The sequence below is a fragment of the Equus przewalskii genome, chromosome 1 (assembly GCF_037783145.1).
Source record: "Equus przewalskii isolate Varuska chromosome 1, EquPr2, whole genome shotgun sequence".
Classification (NCBI taxonomy): Eukaryota; Metazoa; Chordata; class Mammalia; order Perissodactyla; family Equidae; genus Equus; species Equus przewalskii.
Window position 1 is genome coordinate 51,658,934 of NC_091831.1, and position 21,114 is coordinate 51,680,047.

Consider the following 21,114-nt stretch of genomic DNA (forward strand, 5'->3'; position numbering starts at 1 on the left):
TCTCTTTCAGCTCTAAAGTCTATGTTTCAACCTTGAAATAAAATTGTTCATTTAATCATCAAAAAGAAATAGTTCCACTACCTTATGGTTGAGTTAAAGTATCTTTAATTTAATTAAAGTACCTTTAAGCCATAATCTTAATCTAGAAGAGGTTTAAGATGGCCTTAATTCTAAAGGAAGAAAATTAAAGGGTCCCCTTCCTCTTTTTTAATGACATTTATATTAGGAGAAACTTACGTCTTCTATGACTGTTTTTCAATGGATGATATCCATTCATGAATCATGAAATCAATTTAATGATTCATAAACAGCATTTTCAAAAAATTAAAAAGAATTAGAATTAAAAGAAAGTCTGATACCTACAAGCATACCTCATTTTTTTGTGCTTTGCTTATTGCACTTCACAGATATTGCATTTTTTACAAATTGAAGGTTTGTGGCAACCCTGCATCAAGCAAGTCTATTGGCACCATTTTTCCAACAGCATTTGCTCACTTTGGGTCTCTGTGTCACATTTTGTAATTCTCACAATACTTCAAACGTTTTCACTATTATTATACTTGCTATGGTGACCTGTAGTAGTGATCTTAAATGTTAGTATTGTAATTTGTTTTGGGGCGCCACAAACTGTACCCATATAAGATGGCAAACTTAATCAATAAATGTTGTGTGTGTTCTGACTGCTCCACTGACCAGCTGTTTTCCTGTCTCTCTCCCTCTCCTCGGGCCTCTCTATTCCCTGAGACAAAAAATATTGAAATGAGGCCCATTAATAACCCTACAATGGCCTCTGAGCGTTCAAATGAAAGGCAGAGTCACACATCTCTCACTTTAAATCAAAAGCTAGAAATGATTAAGCTCAGTGAGGAAGGCATGTCAAAAGCCAAGACAGGCTGAAAGCTAGGCCTCTTGCACGAAACAGTCAGCCAAGGTGTGAATACAAAGGAAAAGTTCTTAAAGGAAATTAAAAGTGCTGCTCCACAGAACACACAAATGATAAGAGAAACAGCCTTATTGCTGATATGGAGAAAATTTTAGTGGTCTGGATAGAAGATCAAACCAGGCACAGCATTCCCTTAAGCCAAAACCTAATCCAGAGCAAGGCCCCAATCTTCAATTCTACGAAGGCTGAGAGAGGTGAGGAAGCTGTAGAAGAAAAGTTTGAAGTAAGCAGAGGTTGGTTCATGAGGTTTAAGGAAAGAAGCTGTCTCCATAACATCAAAGTGCAGAGTAAAGCAGCAAGTGCTGATGGAGAAGCTGCAGCAAGTTATCCAGAAGAACTAGCTAAGAGAATTCATGAAGGGGTTACACTGAACAACAGATTTTCAATGTAGATGAAACAGCCGTCTATTGGAAGAATTGGAAGAAGATGCCATCTAGGACTTTCATAGCTAGAGAGGAGAAGTCAGTGCCTGGCTTCAAACTTCAAAGGACAGGCTGACTCTCTTGCTAGAGGCTAAAGCAGCTGGTGACTTTAAGTTGAAGCCAATGCTCATTTACTATTCTGAAAATTCAGGGGCCCTTAAGAACTATACTAAATCTACAGTGCCTGTGCTCTATAAATGCAACAACAAAGCCTGGATGACAGCACATCTGTTTACAACATGGCTTACTGAACATTTTAAGCCCACTGTTGAGACCTACTGCTCAGAAAAAAGATTTCTTTCAAAACATTACTGCTCATTGACAATGCACCTGGTCACCCAAGAGTTCTGATGGAGATGTACAACGAGATTAACATTGTTTTCAAACCTAACACAACATCCATTCTGCAGCCCATGGATCAAGAAGTAATTTCAACTTTCAAGTCTTATTATTGAAGAAATACATTTTGTAAGGCTATAGCTGACAAAGGTAGTGATTCCTCTGATGGATCTAGTCAAAGTAAATTAAAACCTGAAAAAGATTCACCATTCTAGATGCCATTAAGAACATTCACGATTCAAGGGAAGAGGTCAAAATATCAACATTAACAGGAGTTTGGAAGAAGTCGATTCCAGCCTTTATGGATGACGTTGAGGAGTTCAAGACTTCAGTGGAGGAAGTAATTGCAAACGTGGTAGAAATAGCAAGAGAACTAGAATTAGAAGTAGAGCCTGAAGATGTCACTGAATTCTGCAATCTTATGATAAAACTTTAATGGACGAGGAGTTGCTTCTTATGGATGAGTAAAGAAAGTGTTTCTTGAGATGGAATCTACTCCTGGTGAAGATGCTGTGAAGATTGTTGAAATGACAACAAAGGATCTAGAATATTACATAAACATAGTTGGTAAAGCAGTGGCAGGTTTTGAGAGGACTGACTCCAATTTTGAAAGAAGTTTACTGTGGGTAAAATGCTGTCAAACAGCATCACATGCTACAGAGAAATCGTTCATGAAAGGGACAGTCAATTGATGCAGCAAACTTCATCGCCGTCTCATTTAATGAAATTGTCACAACCACCCCAACCTTCAGTAACCACCACCTTGATCAGTCAGCAGCCATCAACATTGAGGCAAGACCCTCCACCAGCAAAAAATTTATGACTCACTGAAGGCTCTGATGATTATCATTTTTTGGCAATAAAGTTTTTTTTGTTTATTTTTGCAGGGGAAGATTTGCCCTAAGCTAACATCTATTGCTAATCTTCTTCCTTTTTTCCTTCCTTTTCCCCCTCCAAAGCCCCAGTACATAGCTGTGTATAGTTTTAAGTTCTTCTGGTTCTTCTATGTGAGCCGCTGCCACAGCATGGCTACTGACAGATGAATGGTGTGGCTCTGTACCTGGGAACCAAACCTGGGCCGCCAAGACAGAGTGTGCGGAACTTTAACCACTAGGCCATCAGGGCTGGCTCAGCAATAAAGTATTTTATAAGTGAGGTATGTACATTGTTTTTTTAGACATAATGCCACTGCACACTTAATAGACTACAGTATAGTGTAAACATAACTTTTATATGCACTGGGAAACCAAAACTTGTATGTGACTTGTTTTATTGCAGTAGTCTGGAACTAAACCCACAACATCTCTGACGTACGCCTATATATTGTAATTAGCAAGGGCTAAGTATTACTTCATGAAATCTATCTGCTTATGTAGCTGTGTACTCAGTCATGATGTCAAATGTGTTTCTTAGTGTGAGTCTCAATGAAAATAGACTGAAAGCCACAATACTAGAGTTCCAAGGCAGTTTTCATACGTAATATATCTGATATGAAAGGAGTTATTTATATTTTGATGATTGACATTTCCAGGATCTATACCTAAAATATTTTGCTTTTTGTAATTATAGTAAAATTACTGACATGCTAAAGAGCCAACTCTACTAAGACATGCAAAGAAATACTAGGAATGTAGCCTCATGAACAGTTTTCCCAAGAAACATAAACATAAAACTATTTGTAAAGAAACAAACACAATGTTTAAAGAAAGTATCTGAAAGAAACCAGGGTTCTTTGAAGAAATGGTGAGCAGAAAAATACAAAATGACTGTGGAACATCTTGTGTCAGAAAGCAAAGAAGCTACCAGAGATTAGATTGTGTCAAAAGGATGCAGGAATCAGGTTAAGGCTTCCCACTGATCAAAAATGGGACATTTGGCTTCAAAGAGAATAATAACTATAATAGACTAAAACACAAATATATAAAAATTCAAGAATTCAAATAAAACAAAATATTGATCACCTCCATGGTTGCTAGGATATCAACTTATTATTCTAAAATTGGGCAAATAAAAGAATCAAGTATTTTTTCCTCCATCAATTTTTTGCATTTATAACAGAGAGTTCATGAAAGGAAGTTCTTCTTTGAGAGAATCTCAGGTTTAAAAAAAAATGCAGAACAAATTTAGAAAGGTCACCGAATTATAAACCCTAATGGAATAATGAATGATCAGTAATGGCTGCTAAAACCATTAGATAAAAGACTGATAGGGAACTTTATAATGGATGGATCAAGCTGGCAACACCTGAACCCACTGACCAATTTTAATATGACTAAAAGTGGGACAAGGCCTCCTAATGGGAGATAGTAGGAAGTACATATAACCAATATGAAGCATTATTGCCCTAAAAGAGAACCTGAATCCAATTGGTCCTCTAGATCTAACTACCAGCCATAGGAAATACAGGGGATAGAAAAAGATGTTTAAAAAGACCATAAATATGCAATCAGCTAAATTCAAAATATTGGAAATTCTACAAGATCTGCTATCCTCAATAAATAATGGCAACAAAAAAAGTAAATGGGAAACCATTAAAGATTAAAAGAAACTTAAAGACTCACTTAAATGCAAGACTGTAGCCCTTGTTTGGATCCTGATTTGCCCAAAGAAATCACAAGAGGACTTTTTCAGAACTGGGGCAATCTGAATATAGACTAGATATCGATGATATTAAGGACTTATTTTTTATTTTGTTAGGTGTGATCATGGTAACGTGGATTTATTATAAAGGAGATAAAATATTTTTAAAAATCTATCAGAATAAAGCATGGCACACATATTAGAAATCCAATTAGTAGAGTGATCGGTAGCAAACACTTTGACATATAGATAGTCCCTTTCCAAGAAAAACATTTCATCTTTCTGGTAGATAGTGGAATTCCAAATCACTAAAAACACTGTCACCCAATTTCCTACTTTCAAAAGAAGGTATTAAGGATACTCAGTTGGGTAAATGTCAAAACAACCAAATTTTGTTTCTGCTTCAGGATGTTCTTTCCATTTAAAATGTAAACATATACTCTACATAGAATACTTAAAAATGTCATAAATACATAATTATACTATGTCACTATAAATATTGTATTAGAAAACTTACAAAATAGCAGAACTGAAGGACAAGCATGTTTCATGATCTTCTTGAAGCACTGAATTTATTTTCTTCCCCGTAGCTTTACTTATAGATGTCTTCAGTTTTTTAGCTAGTTTTTTTGGTGTGTTGGTTATAGAAGATTCTTCTGTACAGCAACTATATACCTCCACCTTTATCTGAAAGTCAGGCCCTGCTTCATTACTGAAAAAAGGAGCATTGATAATGTTAGAAATTTAACTCAGAAGAAAAAAAAGTTACAACATCCTTTGATGTTTTCAGAACATTCAAAATCAGCATTTAAAACAGGTTTATGTTAATATATGTTAATGAGACAGAATCTCCCTGTGTTTATTTATTATCTAAATGACCTGAGAAAGTCACTGCAATTTCCAGAGCTACTAGCTTCTAAAGTAGGACAGTCTTAACTCAATTTAACTAATATATACAGGCATATTACTTAAAGAAAAGAATAAAATGCCCTGGTCATTTTGTTGCCAAAACTATTTCTCTTTGTCATTCCTTTAATATAGCTATTCTCAAGGTATTGACATTATACATACGACTTCCTGAAATGACTATTCCTTCAAAAGAAAAAGGTTTGAAAACAAAAAACGAAAAAACAAAAAGAAACAAAAGACTGAATTCTTTAGTTTTCAGAGAGTTACTCACAGAGTCCACTCATCACCATGCCCTCCCCCAACCTTTGAACATAATAACTCTAAAATAACATTTCACTATTTGGTTACATACGGGAAAACAAACAAAAAACAGTATAAAGAGACATACTTCAAGGCAGGAACTCCTTGAGGGCAAGTGCTGTTTGGATAATCTTTGTATTTTTAACCTAGCATAAAAGGTACTCAATATATATTTATTAAACCAATATGCAGAAATTCTGCAATTTTAGCGAGAACGCTAAAATAGGCTTTGCCCTTTTTCAGATACAATAAACTACCTTTACCATAAAAGATTGTGTTGGTGTTACTAACAACGAAATACACTTCAAACTGCAAAAGAGGTCTATCAGTAGTAGGTGTTGCCTATAGAGGGAAGCACCATCAGCCTCAGAGATTTTAAAAATACTGCATAGACCTTTAAAGATTTAAATAGCCAGTCTATAGTTTGGATAAATCCAAGGAATAACTTCCAGATATTTTTGTAGTTTATTGTTTGGCAACTTCTAAACATACAGTATTCCTGGTAATGACTAACAAATGTCAATATTTAGAGAAAAACCAGAGATTCATAAATATTGAATACTTATTAAAAACAATCATAACAAAAAGCACATTTTTAAGCATTTAGAACATTTGTCAGTAGTTATTTTTAGAACAATTTAAAATATTTACAGAATTTCTAAAAAATTATAAATCATGTGTTGTCTTCCCAAGTAACTTGCACTGTTCTTTCCCTGAAGAAAAATTATGACTTTTGTCTTTGTGGCAAAAACAAACAATAGAAAAGTGACGTGAAGAAAAGAGCCCATTAACAGGATGATTTTGGCAGGAAAAAAAAAATTCACTAGCAATAGTTGATAATGGAAATAAATGTTTTAGATAACTAAAGGAAATGATTTTAGTCTCAATTATGTAAGCATTTGGTGATATTTTTGGGATCCTAAATAAATCCCTTTGGTTCAACAGAGCTTGTAGGGAGGCCTGCACTACTGCTAACAACTCAGAATGATGCATTTTATTTTTCTAAGCAACACAATTACTTATGCGACACTGGACAGAGGCCACAAAACACGGTTTGCAATTGTTTTTTCAATGTTATGTGAGGCACAAAACTAGTACTCTCCAATCTCAACTGTACAGCTCCATAGCGGAAAACTGCAAAACACGTATACTGATTTTATTTCAATAGTTAAGTAGGTATTAATATTTAGATATGAAGATAGTAATGTTTGAAACCCTGAAAGAAATACAACACATACTGATTTAGGCCAATAGAACCTTTGAAAGAAGCCAGGAAAAGCTTACGTTAGTTAAAAATGATTTCTATGGCTACCTGAAGAGTTCTTTCTGGTTCTGTATTATGACCACTATAAAACGAGCTTGTAAAAGAGCAGGGGCAATAAAAACAGCCCTGAGGATCACCCAATTTTTTATTGTTTTGGAGAACATGAAAGAAGTACACTGTAAGAAAAAGGACATCTCAAAATTTTACTAAAGTGCTTTTCCTATGGTACATATTTCAGGACTATCTTACAAAGTATTTTAGTATTTCTGTAACTAAATCTCCTATGTGAGATATAAGAACCTGTGTTATGCCCAAATTCACTCTATATAATGTTATAATGAAATTCCACTGTATTCATAGCTTAGTTAATAATGAAATTACACATATTTATAAAAATTAATAAAAATTTATCATATCAAATGAGCCAAATATTTACTACTAATATTACATGATTTTTCATTTTATTTTATTTTCGGAAAATTGAAAATGCAGAAATAGGCTTCTTTTGAGTAAAGTAATTTTCAAAATCAATTTAAACATTTAAAGATCTTCATGCTTCAAAAATAATCCAAAGACCCAGGGGCCGGCCGCATGGTCGAGCGGTTAAGTTTGCGTGCTCCACTTTGGTGGCCCAGGGTTTCGCTGATTCGGATCCTGGGCGCAGACATGGCACCACTCATCAGGACATGTTGAGGTGGCGTCCCACATGCCACGACTAGAAGGACCCAAAACAAAATATACAGCTATGTACTGGAGGGATTTGGGGAGAAAAAGCAGGAAAAAAAAAAAAAGATTGGCAACAGTTGTTAGCTCAGGTGCCAATCTTTAAAAAAAAAGACCCAGTAATTTTGCCTTCTTTTAAAAAAGGTAGAATTTTAGATTATTTTCATTCTTTGAAGATTAAAAAACACTTACAATATAGTTACATTTTCAAAACATATATCTGTGATTTTTTTATCCACAATCACCATGTCAGTATCAAAAACTTCAGCTCCCATTTTGAATAAACAAAAAATGGCATAGCGCTGTGATCCTAGAGAAGAAAAACAACATTTTAAGCAATGATCCATGTGATCAATCACGCTTATGTTAAAAACTACTTGAAAATGAAGAAAAGTAGCTTATAAATATCTGTTAATAGATTCTTATTTTCATACATTGTAATCCTTAACTGTTTATAGCGACTGTTTGGTCAGTATATATCAATACCCTACCCAACTAGAACATAATAATTAAACCAGGGAGCATCAAAAAGTAAAGTTAAAAATATAGGCCTCTTAGTAGCCTAAAGCAACCACCAAACTCAGAAATTTTATTCCTAGAAAACTTCTTAAGCTTTAATTAATAGCAAATGTATTATTATATATATACTAATACTTCTGTCATTTTGGTTTCCAAGTCTATTTAAGAAAAAGAAGTTTTCTATTATAAGAGGTTAAGCGCAGGCACATTAACAACAGCAAAACATTTTCCACCAAACTAACAGCAAGGGAGGAAACCACAAAAATAATAAAAAGTAGACATGTGAATACCAAAAACATAGCTGCTGAGCCTTTTAATTTGGTGATATTTTAAAAAAGTATTAGGTGATTAAAGGACTAAATCCTCATTATTGAGAAAATGTAGCTCTTTAGAAAAACTTATTCTCTATAGTAATCAGAAAGATGTACTTAATTCCCACATCTATTCCTTTGTAAAGTAAATTAAATTTCCTAATTGAATAACAAATACACTAACCTGATTTTGGAGTCTTCATATAAAACTAATTATGCTCAATATGATTCAGTTTTTACAGTATGAGGAACAAAGCTATCACAATAGACAAGAAAGATAAAGGATTATCATATCTTTTCGGCTTTGCCTCTAACAGCTAGAAACCATTTGAGGTTAATTTTCATGACCTAAGCAATACATGGATTTGTGAAGACTATACAAAGCCATAAAATGCTGATGGAGAAAGAAAAATCAGATCAAGCTAAAAATCTTTCCCTCTTCCATTCTGTTAAATAATCTAAAATAACAAAACAAGGCAGAAAAAGATATACCAGATTCTGGTCAAATAGAAGAAATGTTGTCTTCATCTTTACTCCTTACACATTTTCTTTTGTTCCACATGCATGTCCTTTCCCCACAACCCGTTACTTACTGTCCTTGCACAGGTTCCTATCAATGACTAAAAGTACATGAGATATGCATTATCTTAATTAGTATCAAGCAATTACAACATAGTTATACTAAAAATCAGAAAAACAGTTCAGCAAGATTCTGCTTATTCTGTCAAATGACATCAATTTATTTCAGTATGGAAGCAGCTTTTTCTCCCAATAATCACAAATTTACTATACGGTAAACATTTCAATTACCAATTAAAATCATACATACGTTCTTTATTGCTGAAATGATCAGAGTCTTTCCACATTAATGGTATTCGAATATCTATAAGAGAGGGGGAAAAATGACAAGTAATAATTTTGGTAAATTAATTTCTTAGAATGAAATGAACCTCTGGATTCTATAATAGATTCTGACCATTAAAGCAAACATACAATTTATTATTTAAATATTCTAACACAGGTGATATTTTCTCTTAAAAATAGCTTAGACTAGGAATATAAAATCTGTTACACTTATTTAAATAATTTGCTAAAAAACCACCAACTATAATTCAAGAACTTAATTTATTAAGTAAGGTCTGTAATAAGCTTATGCCATACCACTTCCATTTTGACCTATGTTTTTGAAATAGGTGAATTATGGGGTACCCAATGTTAAATTTCTATTTTGGGTAAGCAGTAGCAGCAAATGTAATCAAATACATTTCAAAATCATAGAATAGTAGAAGGAGAAAGGACTTTAGAACTTTTATTCAATATGCAAACTTTAAAGATGAAGAAAATTAAATGACTCGTGTAAGATCATTGGTTTTTGGGAGACCGAGGTCTTGAAAAACAGATCCAAGCTCTTTCCAGTAAGAAGAGGGAACTTGTCTACAAAAGAATCTGCAGATCTTTGTATATTCAAGTTACAAACTGTGGCATTTCCCTTAAGAAAGAAAACTAAAAAGAGAAATGCATTACTTCTTTCAGGCCAAGAAAAGGGCATATGTTCTAAAAGTGATCTAAACATATTTTCTCTCATTCACACATTCTTCAACCTCTAAAGTAATTGCTAACGATCCTTATTCCAGAAGTTAATCTAGAGGCTTTGACATAGTTTTTCCTTCCTAGTTTCCTTCATTCTTCCCTTGACTTTTAATACTAGTTTAACAGTAATAACGATTTTCCTCTGACATTCCTACGCTATCTACACATTTTCAAAGTTAGAGGATCAAGGTTCTTGCAAATAGATTAATATGCGTGAATTACAGTGTAACTCAGCAGAGTAGAGATCTCAAAGGTAAGTGAAGTTGTTTTTAATTCCTGAGACAGTACAAAAACTCCTCAAACCTTTGTGGAAAATTTCTCTGTTGAAGACACTTCCCTGTTACACTTAGGAAGTTTAGGTGCATGTTTTTCATACCTATTAATTATGCCACTTTCAAATAATTACAAATCTTTTTGAACATAAGCTACATTTATGTTGTGCTTCCTTTTCAGGATCCCAGGATCCTTGTCTGCATTTTTGTTTAGAATTCTATTTTTAAGGTTCTTAATGCCTATTTCCAATTTCCTTTCTAGAAAAGCCTTATATCACTCCTTCATCCTACCCTGCCCAACCAGGTAGGTGTGTATGAGTGCCCTTCCCATTGCTGCCTTAGCAGTTTTGATTAAAAATTATTACTTATTGAGTTCTCCTCATGTGCCACTTTACATATATCTCGTCCAACAATAATTTTTAAAATATATTTACCAATTTAATAGTCAAAAGACAGGATTTAATTGTTTAGATTTGCATTTTGTCGATTAACGTTAAGAAAAACGTTAATACATTTATTGGCCAGTTCAGTGAATCTGTTTGTATCCATGGCCTATTTTTCAACTTTTTTTATGATTTGTACTTTTAAGAGTTAATTGTTTAGGGGGCCAGCCCCATGACCCGAGTGCTTAAGTTCACGCACTTCATTTCGGCGGCCCAGGGTTTTGCTGGTTCCTATCCCAGGTGTGGACATGGCACTGCTCATCTAGCCGTGCTGAGGTGATGTCCCACATAGCACAACCAGAGGCACTCACAACTAGAATATACAACTATGTATTGGGGGGCTTTGGGGAGAGGAAGGGAAAAAAAAAAGGATTGGCAACAGATGTTAGCTCAGGTGCCAATCTTTAAAAAAGAAAAAAGTTATTTAATCTATGTGAGAATTTTGGGTATGTGAGGTAAAAATATAAATATTCTTCTTATAAAAATAATTGTCCCAGCTCAATTTATATATTTAGGAGGCCTTCTCCTCCCCACTGATTTAATGATGCCATCTTTATTATATATGCCACTCTGAGTGTCTGTTCCCTGGTTATATGCTTTATGGATATAATTGAGTCATTTATCAATTACTATCTATTCTAATACCAACACCATACTACTATAACCATTGAACCTTTATATTGTACTATGTTAGAAATATATTCTTCCAAAAATATTTTATTCTCACTTGCAAATTTCTTAATGTGAATTTTAGAAATATTTTGTCAAAATTCCCCTTCCAAAATGTTTTATTAGAATTCTATTATCAAAATTAATTTGGGAACTGATAATTTGGTAACATTCTGTCTCTACACAGAGTAGCATGATGCAATTATCTGTACATTTTTATTAAGGTTATTCTTGGAGGTATTTAATGTTTTTGCTTTCGCTGTCTTTATTGTAAAGGAGATCTTTTTTGCTACCATATTCTCTAACGAGTTACCGCTGGTTTTGAGAGCAGCTACCACTTTTTGTATATTTATCTTGAATCTAGCCACTTTTACTGAATTCTTTCTTAATTCAAATAGTATTTGAGTAAATTTCCTTGGATTTTCTAGGTCTGCAATCTATTACCTTCAAATAGTATTCAATTTATTTCTTTTCAATAGTTTCATCTTTTATTCTTACTATTTTAGCTAGAATTTCTAAAATGTGTTAAATTATATTGATATAATAAACATTATTATTTTGTTCTTGATTTTAAATGGGATTGCCTTATTGTCTTATAATTACGACTTGGCTGATATCTTGTCAAAGAGCCTGCTTCTTGCTTGACCGCAGTTGCTGACTCATTTCATTTCACAACTGTCCTTGTTCACAGCTGTTCTTCTTCTATTAGGGTTGTATTAACTATTTACACTACCTTGGAGGAGCATGGGCCCTGACTTTCTTTGCTGGGCATCCACAGCCTGGGGGTCAGTCTTGCCCTTTCCCACGCAGAGCTATGTCAGATCCTCCAGAGGAGAAGGTGGACATTTCTCATCTTTTTCCCAAGTGGTCATGTACTGTTCAGATGGCAAAGGATGTGTAACCCACTGGCTATGTTTCTTAATTCAGCTTCAAATAGTACAAATTCCTTCCAGATTCTAGCAAATGCTTGACTCAGTTTTAGTTTACAGCACTCTTACCTTTGTCTTTTTTTTTGTTTGTCTTCACTGACATTTTAATGGTAAACTGAAATAGCCATAATAGGATGGCTAACTTGATGATATTAGGTCCTAGAAGTCTATCATTTTCAAAAGGGAGAACTGAGGCACTTTTGTGAACTGATTTGGCTTTGGTCATTGAATTAACAGTCAAGGAATAACCTGAGACAATTATCACGATGCAATCATTCGGTGTTTAGCAGAAATAATCAGGATAAATCTCAATTATTCTTTTTACTTTTATAAAGATCTGATCCTTGAGTGGTGAAGCTGGAAATGGAAAACCAGGTATCTCCTGGCGATCAATGTACTCTCAGAAACATTATGAAATTTTTTTCAACATTATGAAATTTTGTTGCAAATATTCATTTTGATCAAAACAAGTCACATTTTCATCCCATCATCAAAAGAAAATGGACTTATAAAGGTGAATTCGTTTTTAATTTCCTTTGTTTTTATTTTTTACAAATACACAGACAAGATATAATTAAGTCTAAGCAAAGATGAAACAAAATTACATATGTATCCCATTTTCTGAGACTTTCAGTTCCTTAATTTAAAATTATCTTTTGGAAAGAAAGAACACATGCAGAAATAAGCTTAATTTCTACACTTGAGTATTTTGTGGTCAGGAAAATAGCTTTTTCTTACTGTAAATGCTTTTACTTAAGGACTCTTCTAAATGTACAGTTATGCTAATACCATGAATTGCTGCAGTCAATAAACTGTTAAGAAATGACAATAGATGTTATTAACTCTATCACGCCATTTGAGTCTTCAACAGCAAGTTAACATATCCCATTTGTGTACTGAGTGGTACTACCTCAGAAGAAAGAAACGAAGGATTATGTTTAAGTATTTTTAGAAAATCTCCTTTAAAGATCTATAATTTCTTCACATTAAAATCTATTGAACACAGTGAACAACTACTATGTAAAAGTACTATGTGCGGCATCAAAAGGATATAAGATAAAAAACATTTTTTAATTTTTATTTCAGTCTTATAACTGGGAAGATAAAAACATGAATATAAATAACTACAAAACAAGCAACAGAGTTTTATATAGTCCAGTTATTTTTCTGAAGAATCTTTTTGCTGAGGGCAATTCCTCTGATTTAGGACAATATGTCCTATGTAAAATTCAGGTCTAGCCTTCCTGTATGAGAATTTTTGTTTATCCATAGAGACATTTTTAAAAACAGTTCCTTGGGTGAGAGGGCCTGAAATGCAGCAGCAGGCTCCCTGGAGCTAAGAGAACAGGGCTTTTGGTCAATGAAACAACCTAGCTATTACTTAAGGACTGATGGAGGTCTGTTGTTTCCAAAATGTACTTATGAGATAAGATTTGTAAAAGGTGCATTCTCTAACTAGTGTATACCCGAGTCAGCCACGTATTCACCTCAATCAGTGGCATCTCCAAGCCATTGTCTTTAGCTTCCTTAACACTTTGGAGAAACTGAGACAACACAGCATAAGTGCCATCTAGTGGTAAAGGGTCTTCTAACTGCATCAGGAATTCAGAGAAGGGAAATCTCATTTCTAGCTGGAATGATAACAGAGAAGGCTTTATAGATGACCAAACAGACCCTGAAGATAATATTGTTATTTCAAAAGCTAATTGGGTGTAAGAAGCATGGGGTGTGTTGACAGAACAGGGAGAGAAATGTCTTGCTAAAGCAGACAGTTTATGTATAGGAGTAGTGGAAGATAATGGCTGGAAAAATAGCTGGGTCAGAATGGAAAACTCTGAGGGGAACAGTTTGGTCTTTCTCCTACAGGCAATGAAGAACAGTCATCCATCCAATCAACTTTCGCTGAGCAATTACTATGTGCACGCACTGTGTTGGCTTCTGGGTATATAGTGATGAACAAAATAAACATAGTTCCAACCCTCATGGAACTTCTAGCCTAGACATGAAAAACATTATTGAAACTTCTCAGCAGGAAAGGAATGGAGAGTCAAAAGACTTGAGTTTGCAGCCCAGCTCAACCACTTACAGGAAGTCCTTTAACCTCTGAGTTTGTAGAAAAGAGAACTACCCTGCTTATTTCACAAAGTTGCACTGAGAAGAAAACTGCATATCATATGTAATGTATATGAAACAGTTCTCCCAAACTGTAAAATTCTATACAAATGAAGAGCATAATGATGAAAAAAGTGTTTTAGAATAAATATTCTGATAGAGGTATACAAAACAAAAGGAAGGAAGAGAATGGACACAGGGAATTAAGAAAACCCACCAACTCTAGAAACTTGCTTTATAGACTTTATTCAGCAATATAAAAACGATCCATCTATAACATACCTGATATGGCAATCTTTCCTTTACATGCTGTTCGTTCCTCACTTTCAAAATTCGCATCACTGTCAAAAGGAAAAAACCTAATGAAAAAAAGATCTTTTCTAATAAGCAATTATTTTAAGAATCTTTCACAAATGCCTAAATATTAAAAACAAACATATATCCATGAATAATAATGATTTCCAATTAATATAAATTGCTTGACTCAAACTTTAAGATGTTTCGTCAACAGCTAGTCAAACTTGAAGATGTTTAGTCAATAGTTAACTGGCTCTAAGAGAGATATAATTAGCCATTCTCTTTGATTTTTCATATAAGCTTTACATTCCCTGATGATTATATACTGGTTTACTCTACAATGAAATTTCATGGTCACCTACATTTATAAACAAGATGTACAATACTTGTCCAGGTCCCAGGATCTATTAACATCCTGGATCACCATTTCATAAATTACATTACTAGTTTCCCAGATTATAGTTGCCTGAAAGAGCTAATGAACTTTCCAATCATGAACTTCCTGCCTAGGAGTACCTTGTCCTCATAAAATCTAACAAATGTCAAAAGTTACTCTCTGCTACATATTTATATGCGGTAATATCATATTTCATTTCTTTCAAATTCCAAAAAGCTAAGCATAAACTAAAACAATAAATTACCTAAGGTGGGAAAGGAAGGGAGCGGCTCTGTAGAGAGAATAAAATGTGGAGAGGAAAATATTATCATGACAATAGAAAAAATCTCAAAGGAAATTCTTGGGATATAAGACACTTCCAGATTTGACTTTAGAATATACTATTACCATAAAAAAAATCTTCCAAAACAGTTATCTCCTCCTAGACCAAATCAATCCCATCCTTCAGTATTTCTCCAATATCCTATTTCCTAATAAGCTGCATTTAGAGATTAGCATTCCATTTCTAGCGTAATATTTCCAAAAGTATTCTTCTTTAAACTTTTTTTGGTCTTTATTTAATCTGGTTAGCTAATTTACTGTTGGTTAATTTAATTAGGTACTTCAAATATGTGATAAGATAGAAACTTTTCATTTGAATACTGTTTGATTCTAAGAGGGCTTTGGAGAAAGACTGGGTGGGAGTTTGAAGTTTATCTATCTAATTTTCAGAAGAGTATGACACCACCTCATTGCATTTCAGTAGGTTTGTTAAAAAGATCTCATACATATTCAATATCATGTGTCCAAATTTGAAAACAAACTATATCAGCCTACTTTTTTGTACTCCCTTACTGGGTTAAACACACAAGTATTATAGGCGAAATATACCCCAAATTAGCTAAAGTAATTTACTTACGTACTTAAGTTGATAACGTTATATGGGACATTAATATGGTATTTACAGAATCGCACACGAGTTATAACTAAAGTAATGTAGTAAACTTAAAGCCATAAATTCTCAGAATCCTATCTAATTAGTTTATGGTCATAGTGGTATTTAAGTTAAAATAGGGAATTTACTCAGTGAAAAATAAAAGTACTCATTGATTATTTCAAAATAATGTTACATTCAATCATAAATTCAAAAAAGAGTCAAGTACAATATTTTATACTCAAGTTTAGTTTGTCATGTTGGAGAACAGTAGCTTGCTTATTAGTTCATCAGAGTAAAAAGTTCAGTTGAATAGTCTACTATATTTTGGTGAAAATAATACACTTAAAAGACTCACTAGAAATCAAACACAAATTTGAATTTCCTCAAATTGGCACAAGAAATACAATATAAACACAGTTGGTTGGCATTTGTAAGTAATATTTCTAAAAACACCTTCTATATGAGTAATGCATAATACAAATTCTTAAAATACTTACTTCACTGAAAAAATACAAGGAAGCTCTAATATGGTGAGTAATTTGAGTATTATGGAATAGGTCATAGATTATGCTAAAGCTGAGATTCATTAGGTATTATTAAATTGGATTAAACTTGAGACTTTGGCAGGCAAGTGAAATTCTGAAATATTAGAACCACCAAAAGCAAACGCTGAATATTTACCAAAAAAAAAAAATTTCCCCTCCAAACTATGCAACTACCTGGCAGAGTACAGTTTCCTTCTCTGTAATTATAAATTATTTGCAAAGGATTTCCAGGACCAGTCAAGAAACTTATTATATACAAATATTATCAAACTATAATATAAATCCAATTAAACATATAATCATACAGAATTAAGTCTGTCTTTGAAAAAATGAGAGATGAACTGAAGTAATTCAGCCTGATTTTTCTGAAGCTTGAATTATTTTCAATTCAAATAACTCCTCAAACTGTTATTTAGGGTGCTAAAATGTGATGTTTTTCTAATTAACCCAAATTGACAATAAAATTGTTAAACATTATCTGTTTAATAACGTGCTACTGTAGCTAATAGTTTGCTACAGTTAAATAAATACTTGTTTGAAAATCTGCAATGTTAATGCCAATTCTAAACGCTACAATTAGTGAGCCAGCCTGAGGAAAAAGAAATAACCACAAAATTATCCAAACAAAAGCATAGCTAAATAACAGTGTATCTTATTCTCATGAACCCAGCTTAGAGTACTATTTTGGTGAGATTTATAAATGCTAATTTAAAAGAAAACAAAAAAGTATAAAAGACAAACTTTTAACTTTGTTTTATTAATTTTATTTCTTCCTGTAGGTAAATAAAATGACCAACAGAGGGTGCCAATCAGCCACTTTGTTGCTCAAAAATCTGTATTAAAATTGACTGAGTAAATACAGATTATCTAATTCAATATTGTTCCATATGAGAATTTAAAATAGCATTTCTTTGCCAAAATTAACAAGCTATAATGAGAAACAGCATAACGATGAAAGTATTTTATATTTTCTTAATGAAGTACTAAAAGCATTCTAAATGAGATTCTATTATTTGAAAGCAGGTTATAACATCCTTCACCTTTTATGCAAATAAGTGAGAACTAAAACACTCAGAAATGCTTAACATGGAATTTTAAACCATCCTAAAACTATGTGGTACAAAATTAATACCGTCATAAGTATCTTATATTGGGAAGATGAGCTTTCTCTTTCAAACCTTGACCTAACAAACTCTTTTCAACAGACAACAAACAACATAAAGTTTTAAAAATAAAATCAATAATGTCTTTACCATACCATGTTTTATTGTAGAAATACCAGGAGTATACAATTTTCACTTGTAACCTATATTTTTTCTTTTCTTTTTTTAAAGTTATAGTATATAAGCAATAAACTAGGCAACTGGAGAAACTATATTGTTATTATGGCATTATTAAAAATCATAATTCTGTTGAATAATAGACATAATTAGGTCCTATAAATGACTTTGACTAGTATTATCTTTACAAAGCCAAATAAAGTATCTCAGAAGTTAAGACAAGAGAGAGATTGACAGGCTGGGGCAGGGGAGAATATCATTGTTAAAATGTAAGTTCTAAGCATAGGGATTTTTTTTTGGTCTATTTTGTTCACTGTTGAATCACCAGTGCCTGGTATACAGCTCAGTGCGTTCTAAGGCACTCAATAAATACTTAGTGAATACTGAATGAAGTAAAATAGGAGATGGTCATTTTGATGGAGCAGGCAGTAGATTTAGTAGATTTAGGCTAAAGTTTTAGGTTTGACTCTTACCCATCAATAACTATTTATGTTAAAGAGTTGCTCTTAACCTCTTAGCCTCAGTATTCTCATCTGTAAAAGGGGGGAAATATCTTCCTACCTTAGCTTCTAAATGAAACAATATTTTATATGTATTCTATACCATTCTTAAAATATTTTTTTTTTTTTTTTTAAAGATTTTATTTTTTCCTTTTTCTCCCCAAAGCCCCCCGGTACATAGTTGCATACTCTTCGTTGTGGGTCCTTCTAGTTGTGGCATGTGGGATGCTGCCTCAGCGTGGCTTGATGAGCAGTGCCATGTCCGCGCCCAGGATTCGAACCAACGAAACACTGGGCCGCCTGCAGCGGAGTGCACGAACTTAACCACTCGGCCACGGGGCCAGCCCCACCATTCTTAAAATATTACACAAATACAAAGATTACTTTGTGAGTACAATCCTCCCTAGGTAGCCACTAAGGATTGGTTCCAGGATCCCCCAAGGATACTAAAATGCAAGGATGCTCAAGTATCTTATATAAAATGGCATAGTATTCACATATAATCCATGCACATCCTCCTATATACTTTAAATAATCTCTAAATTACTTATAATAGCTAATACAATGTAAATGCTATGTAAATAGTTGCTATGCTGTGTTGTTTAGGGAATAATGACGGGGAAAAAAGTCGGTACATGTTCAGTACCAAGGCAACCATCACAGACCTTTCAATTTATGGGTTACTGAATCCACAGATGCAGAATCTGCGGATAGGAAAGGCTGACTATATTTATATTTTTGTCCTCAGTATTTAACTTGGAGCTTATGTGGAAGACACACATTTGCACCTTTAAAGCATTTGTTAAACTGATCAGAGTATGACTTCCCAGTTCCTGCAAAATAATGGTAACTACCCAAATCAGAATCTCTTCAGGCATCCTACAAAAGCTTTCAGGTCAACAAGGAAAGCAAATAAAATCATCTATATCCCACACTTACAGGATAAGTGGAAAACAGAGACTTCAATTTACATGTAAGTGGGGAAATTAACTATTGAAACCATCAAAGCCAGCTCCTGAAGGCCTTACCCAAGTAAAGAGTCAGGTATGCATTGCAAAACACAAATAATATGAGCTTGTGTTCTCCTCCAGAAGAAAAGAGAATGGATATAAGACTTGGTGGATACCATAGCATTGGTTCCTGGGGAGTAGACAGGAAGGGGCTCCAAAAGAATTCTGGTTCAGAAGAAGTTAGTCTTGTGGAAAAGAGACACACACAATGTGGGAGGTAAACTCTGAAAGCTTGGCCATGGAAAAACAAAAAGAAGAAAGCAATTGAAACTAAAAATCCCAAGAAACAGAATAGTATCAAACAATCATAAAACCAACCTACTAACATCCCAAAAGGCACCATTTATTAAAGAAGCAGCTGTTCACAGTTCCAATAATAGAAAACACTCTTGAACTAAGAAATCAAGAAGCTCTTCTACCTACTTCCTCATCACTTGGCCCAGGAAAATCCTACATCCTATATATTTCACTAGGGACAAAAAAAGGACCCAGACATCCATAGAAAGGTACTATAAAATGAAAGTAGAAAGAATCAAAATGCTTTAGCTGATAAAAATACTCTACCAACCACTCTCTGAAAAATATAAAATAACAAAATTGTAACACAATACTCCAAAATGAATTAACTGCAGTTAAATAAGCTATTGCAAATATGAAGGAAACCAGAGATCCGAAATCTAAACTTGCAGACTAGTAAAGGACAAACAACAGGTAAATAGACAAAAAGAAGAAAAAATGAGAGGAAAGAACAAGGAAAGAAATCAGAAAAAACAAAATCATTTCTGAAATGAGGAGTAAAATACAAGGTGCCCAAGGACAAAGAGATAAAACTGAGAGTACACTAAGAGACATAGTGGATGAGGATGAAAAGAACCAAAAGAACAAAAATGAAATAAAGGGTTTAAAAACATCAAAGAGAAAGTGATAGACATTGAAGATAGGCAAAGAAGATCCAATTTAAGTGCAACTGGAGTCCTTAAATAAGAGAAACAAAATAGTGAGATAAAATCAATGTTTTATTGGGGCCATCCAGTGGCGTAATGGTTAAGTCTGCAGACTTGGCTTCAGTGGCCCAGGGTTCATGGGTTTGGATCTCTGGTGTGGACCTACACACCGTTCATCAAGCCACGCTGTAGTGGTGTCCCACATACAAAGTAGAGGAAGACTGGCACAGATGTTAGCTCAGTGACAATCTTCCTCAAGCAAAAAGAGGAAGATCAGTAACAGATGTAGCTCAGGGTCAATCTTCCTCAGGAAAAAAAAAAACCACATAAATGCTTTATTTTGGGGGCTTTAACTCTGGGAAAACTTTCTGAAAGTAGAAGAACTGAATCTACATATTGAAAGGGTCTTATGCAAGCAAAAATGCTCAGTCTTAGACATATCCCAGTAATATTATTGGACTTTAAGATACAGAAAAGTATTTTCAGCCTCCAGACAAAAAGACTAAGTCATTTACAAAGGAATACAATCAGTTGTTTAAAAAGGAAAAAAAATTAGACATTAGATTTGTTGATAACAAGACAAGAATGGAGCAAGGTTTTCAAGAAACTCAAAGAAATAAAGTGCTGGCCAATGATTTTGTATCCAGCCAAGATGCCCTTTAAGTACCAAAACTGAAGAAAAGCACTTTAAACATGCAAGAATGTGAAGAAAACTGTACTCATGTTGAGGACTCTACTAGTTCATGAGCTCCCTCCAAGCAAGAGATGATTTTGAAAAGTACAACAAAAGGATAGGTAGTGAATCCATACTTAATTGCAGATCAAAGACTAAAACAAAGGTGGAGACACAAGTACAAGATTAGTATGTGAATACTATCCACTCTACCAAAGGAGAAATAA

At 33.7% G+C, this 21,114-nt stretch overlaps 1 protein-coding gene across 3 annotated transcripts in view; it reads right to left on the minus strand.

Annotated features, from left to right (window-relative positions):
• Positions 1-21,114, minus strand: part of RTKN2 (rhotekin 2) — a 79,228-nt gene that overhangs the window by 46,228 nt on the left and 11,886 nt on the right. For all 3 annotated transcript variants that reach the window (XM_008516579.2, XM_008516580.2, XM_070563352.1), the window contains 4 exons: positions 14,608-14,666; positions 9,140-9,193; positions 7,673-7,790; positions 4,802-4,996 (listed from right to left, as the gene is read on the minus strand). In XM_008516579.2, the coding sequence (XP_008514801.1) occupies positions 4,802-4,996; positions 7,673-7,790; positions 9,140-9,193; positions 14,608-14,666 (426 nt within the window). The remainder of the gene's footprint in view (positions 1-4,801; positions 4,997-7,672; positions 7,791-9,139; positions 9,194-14,607; positions 14,667-21,114) is intronic.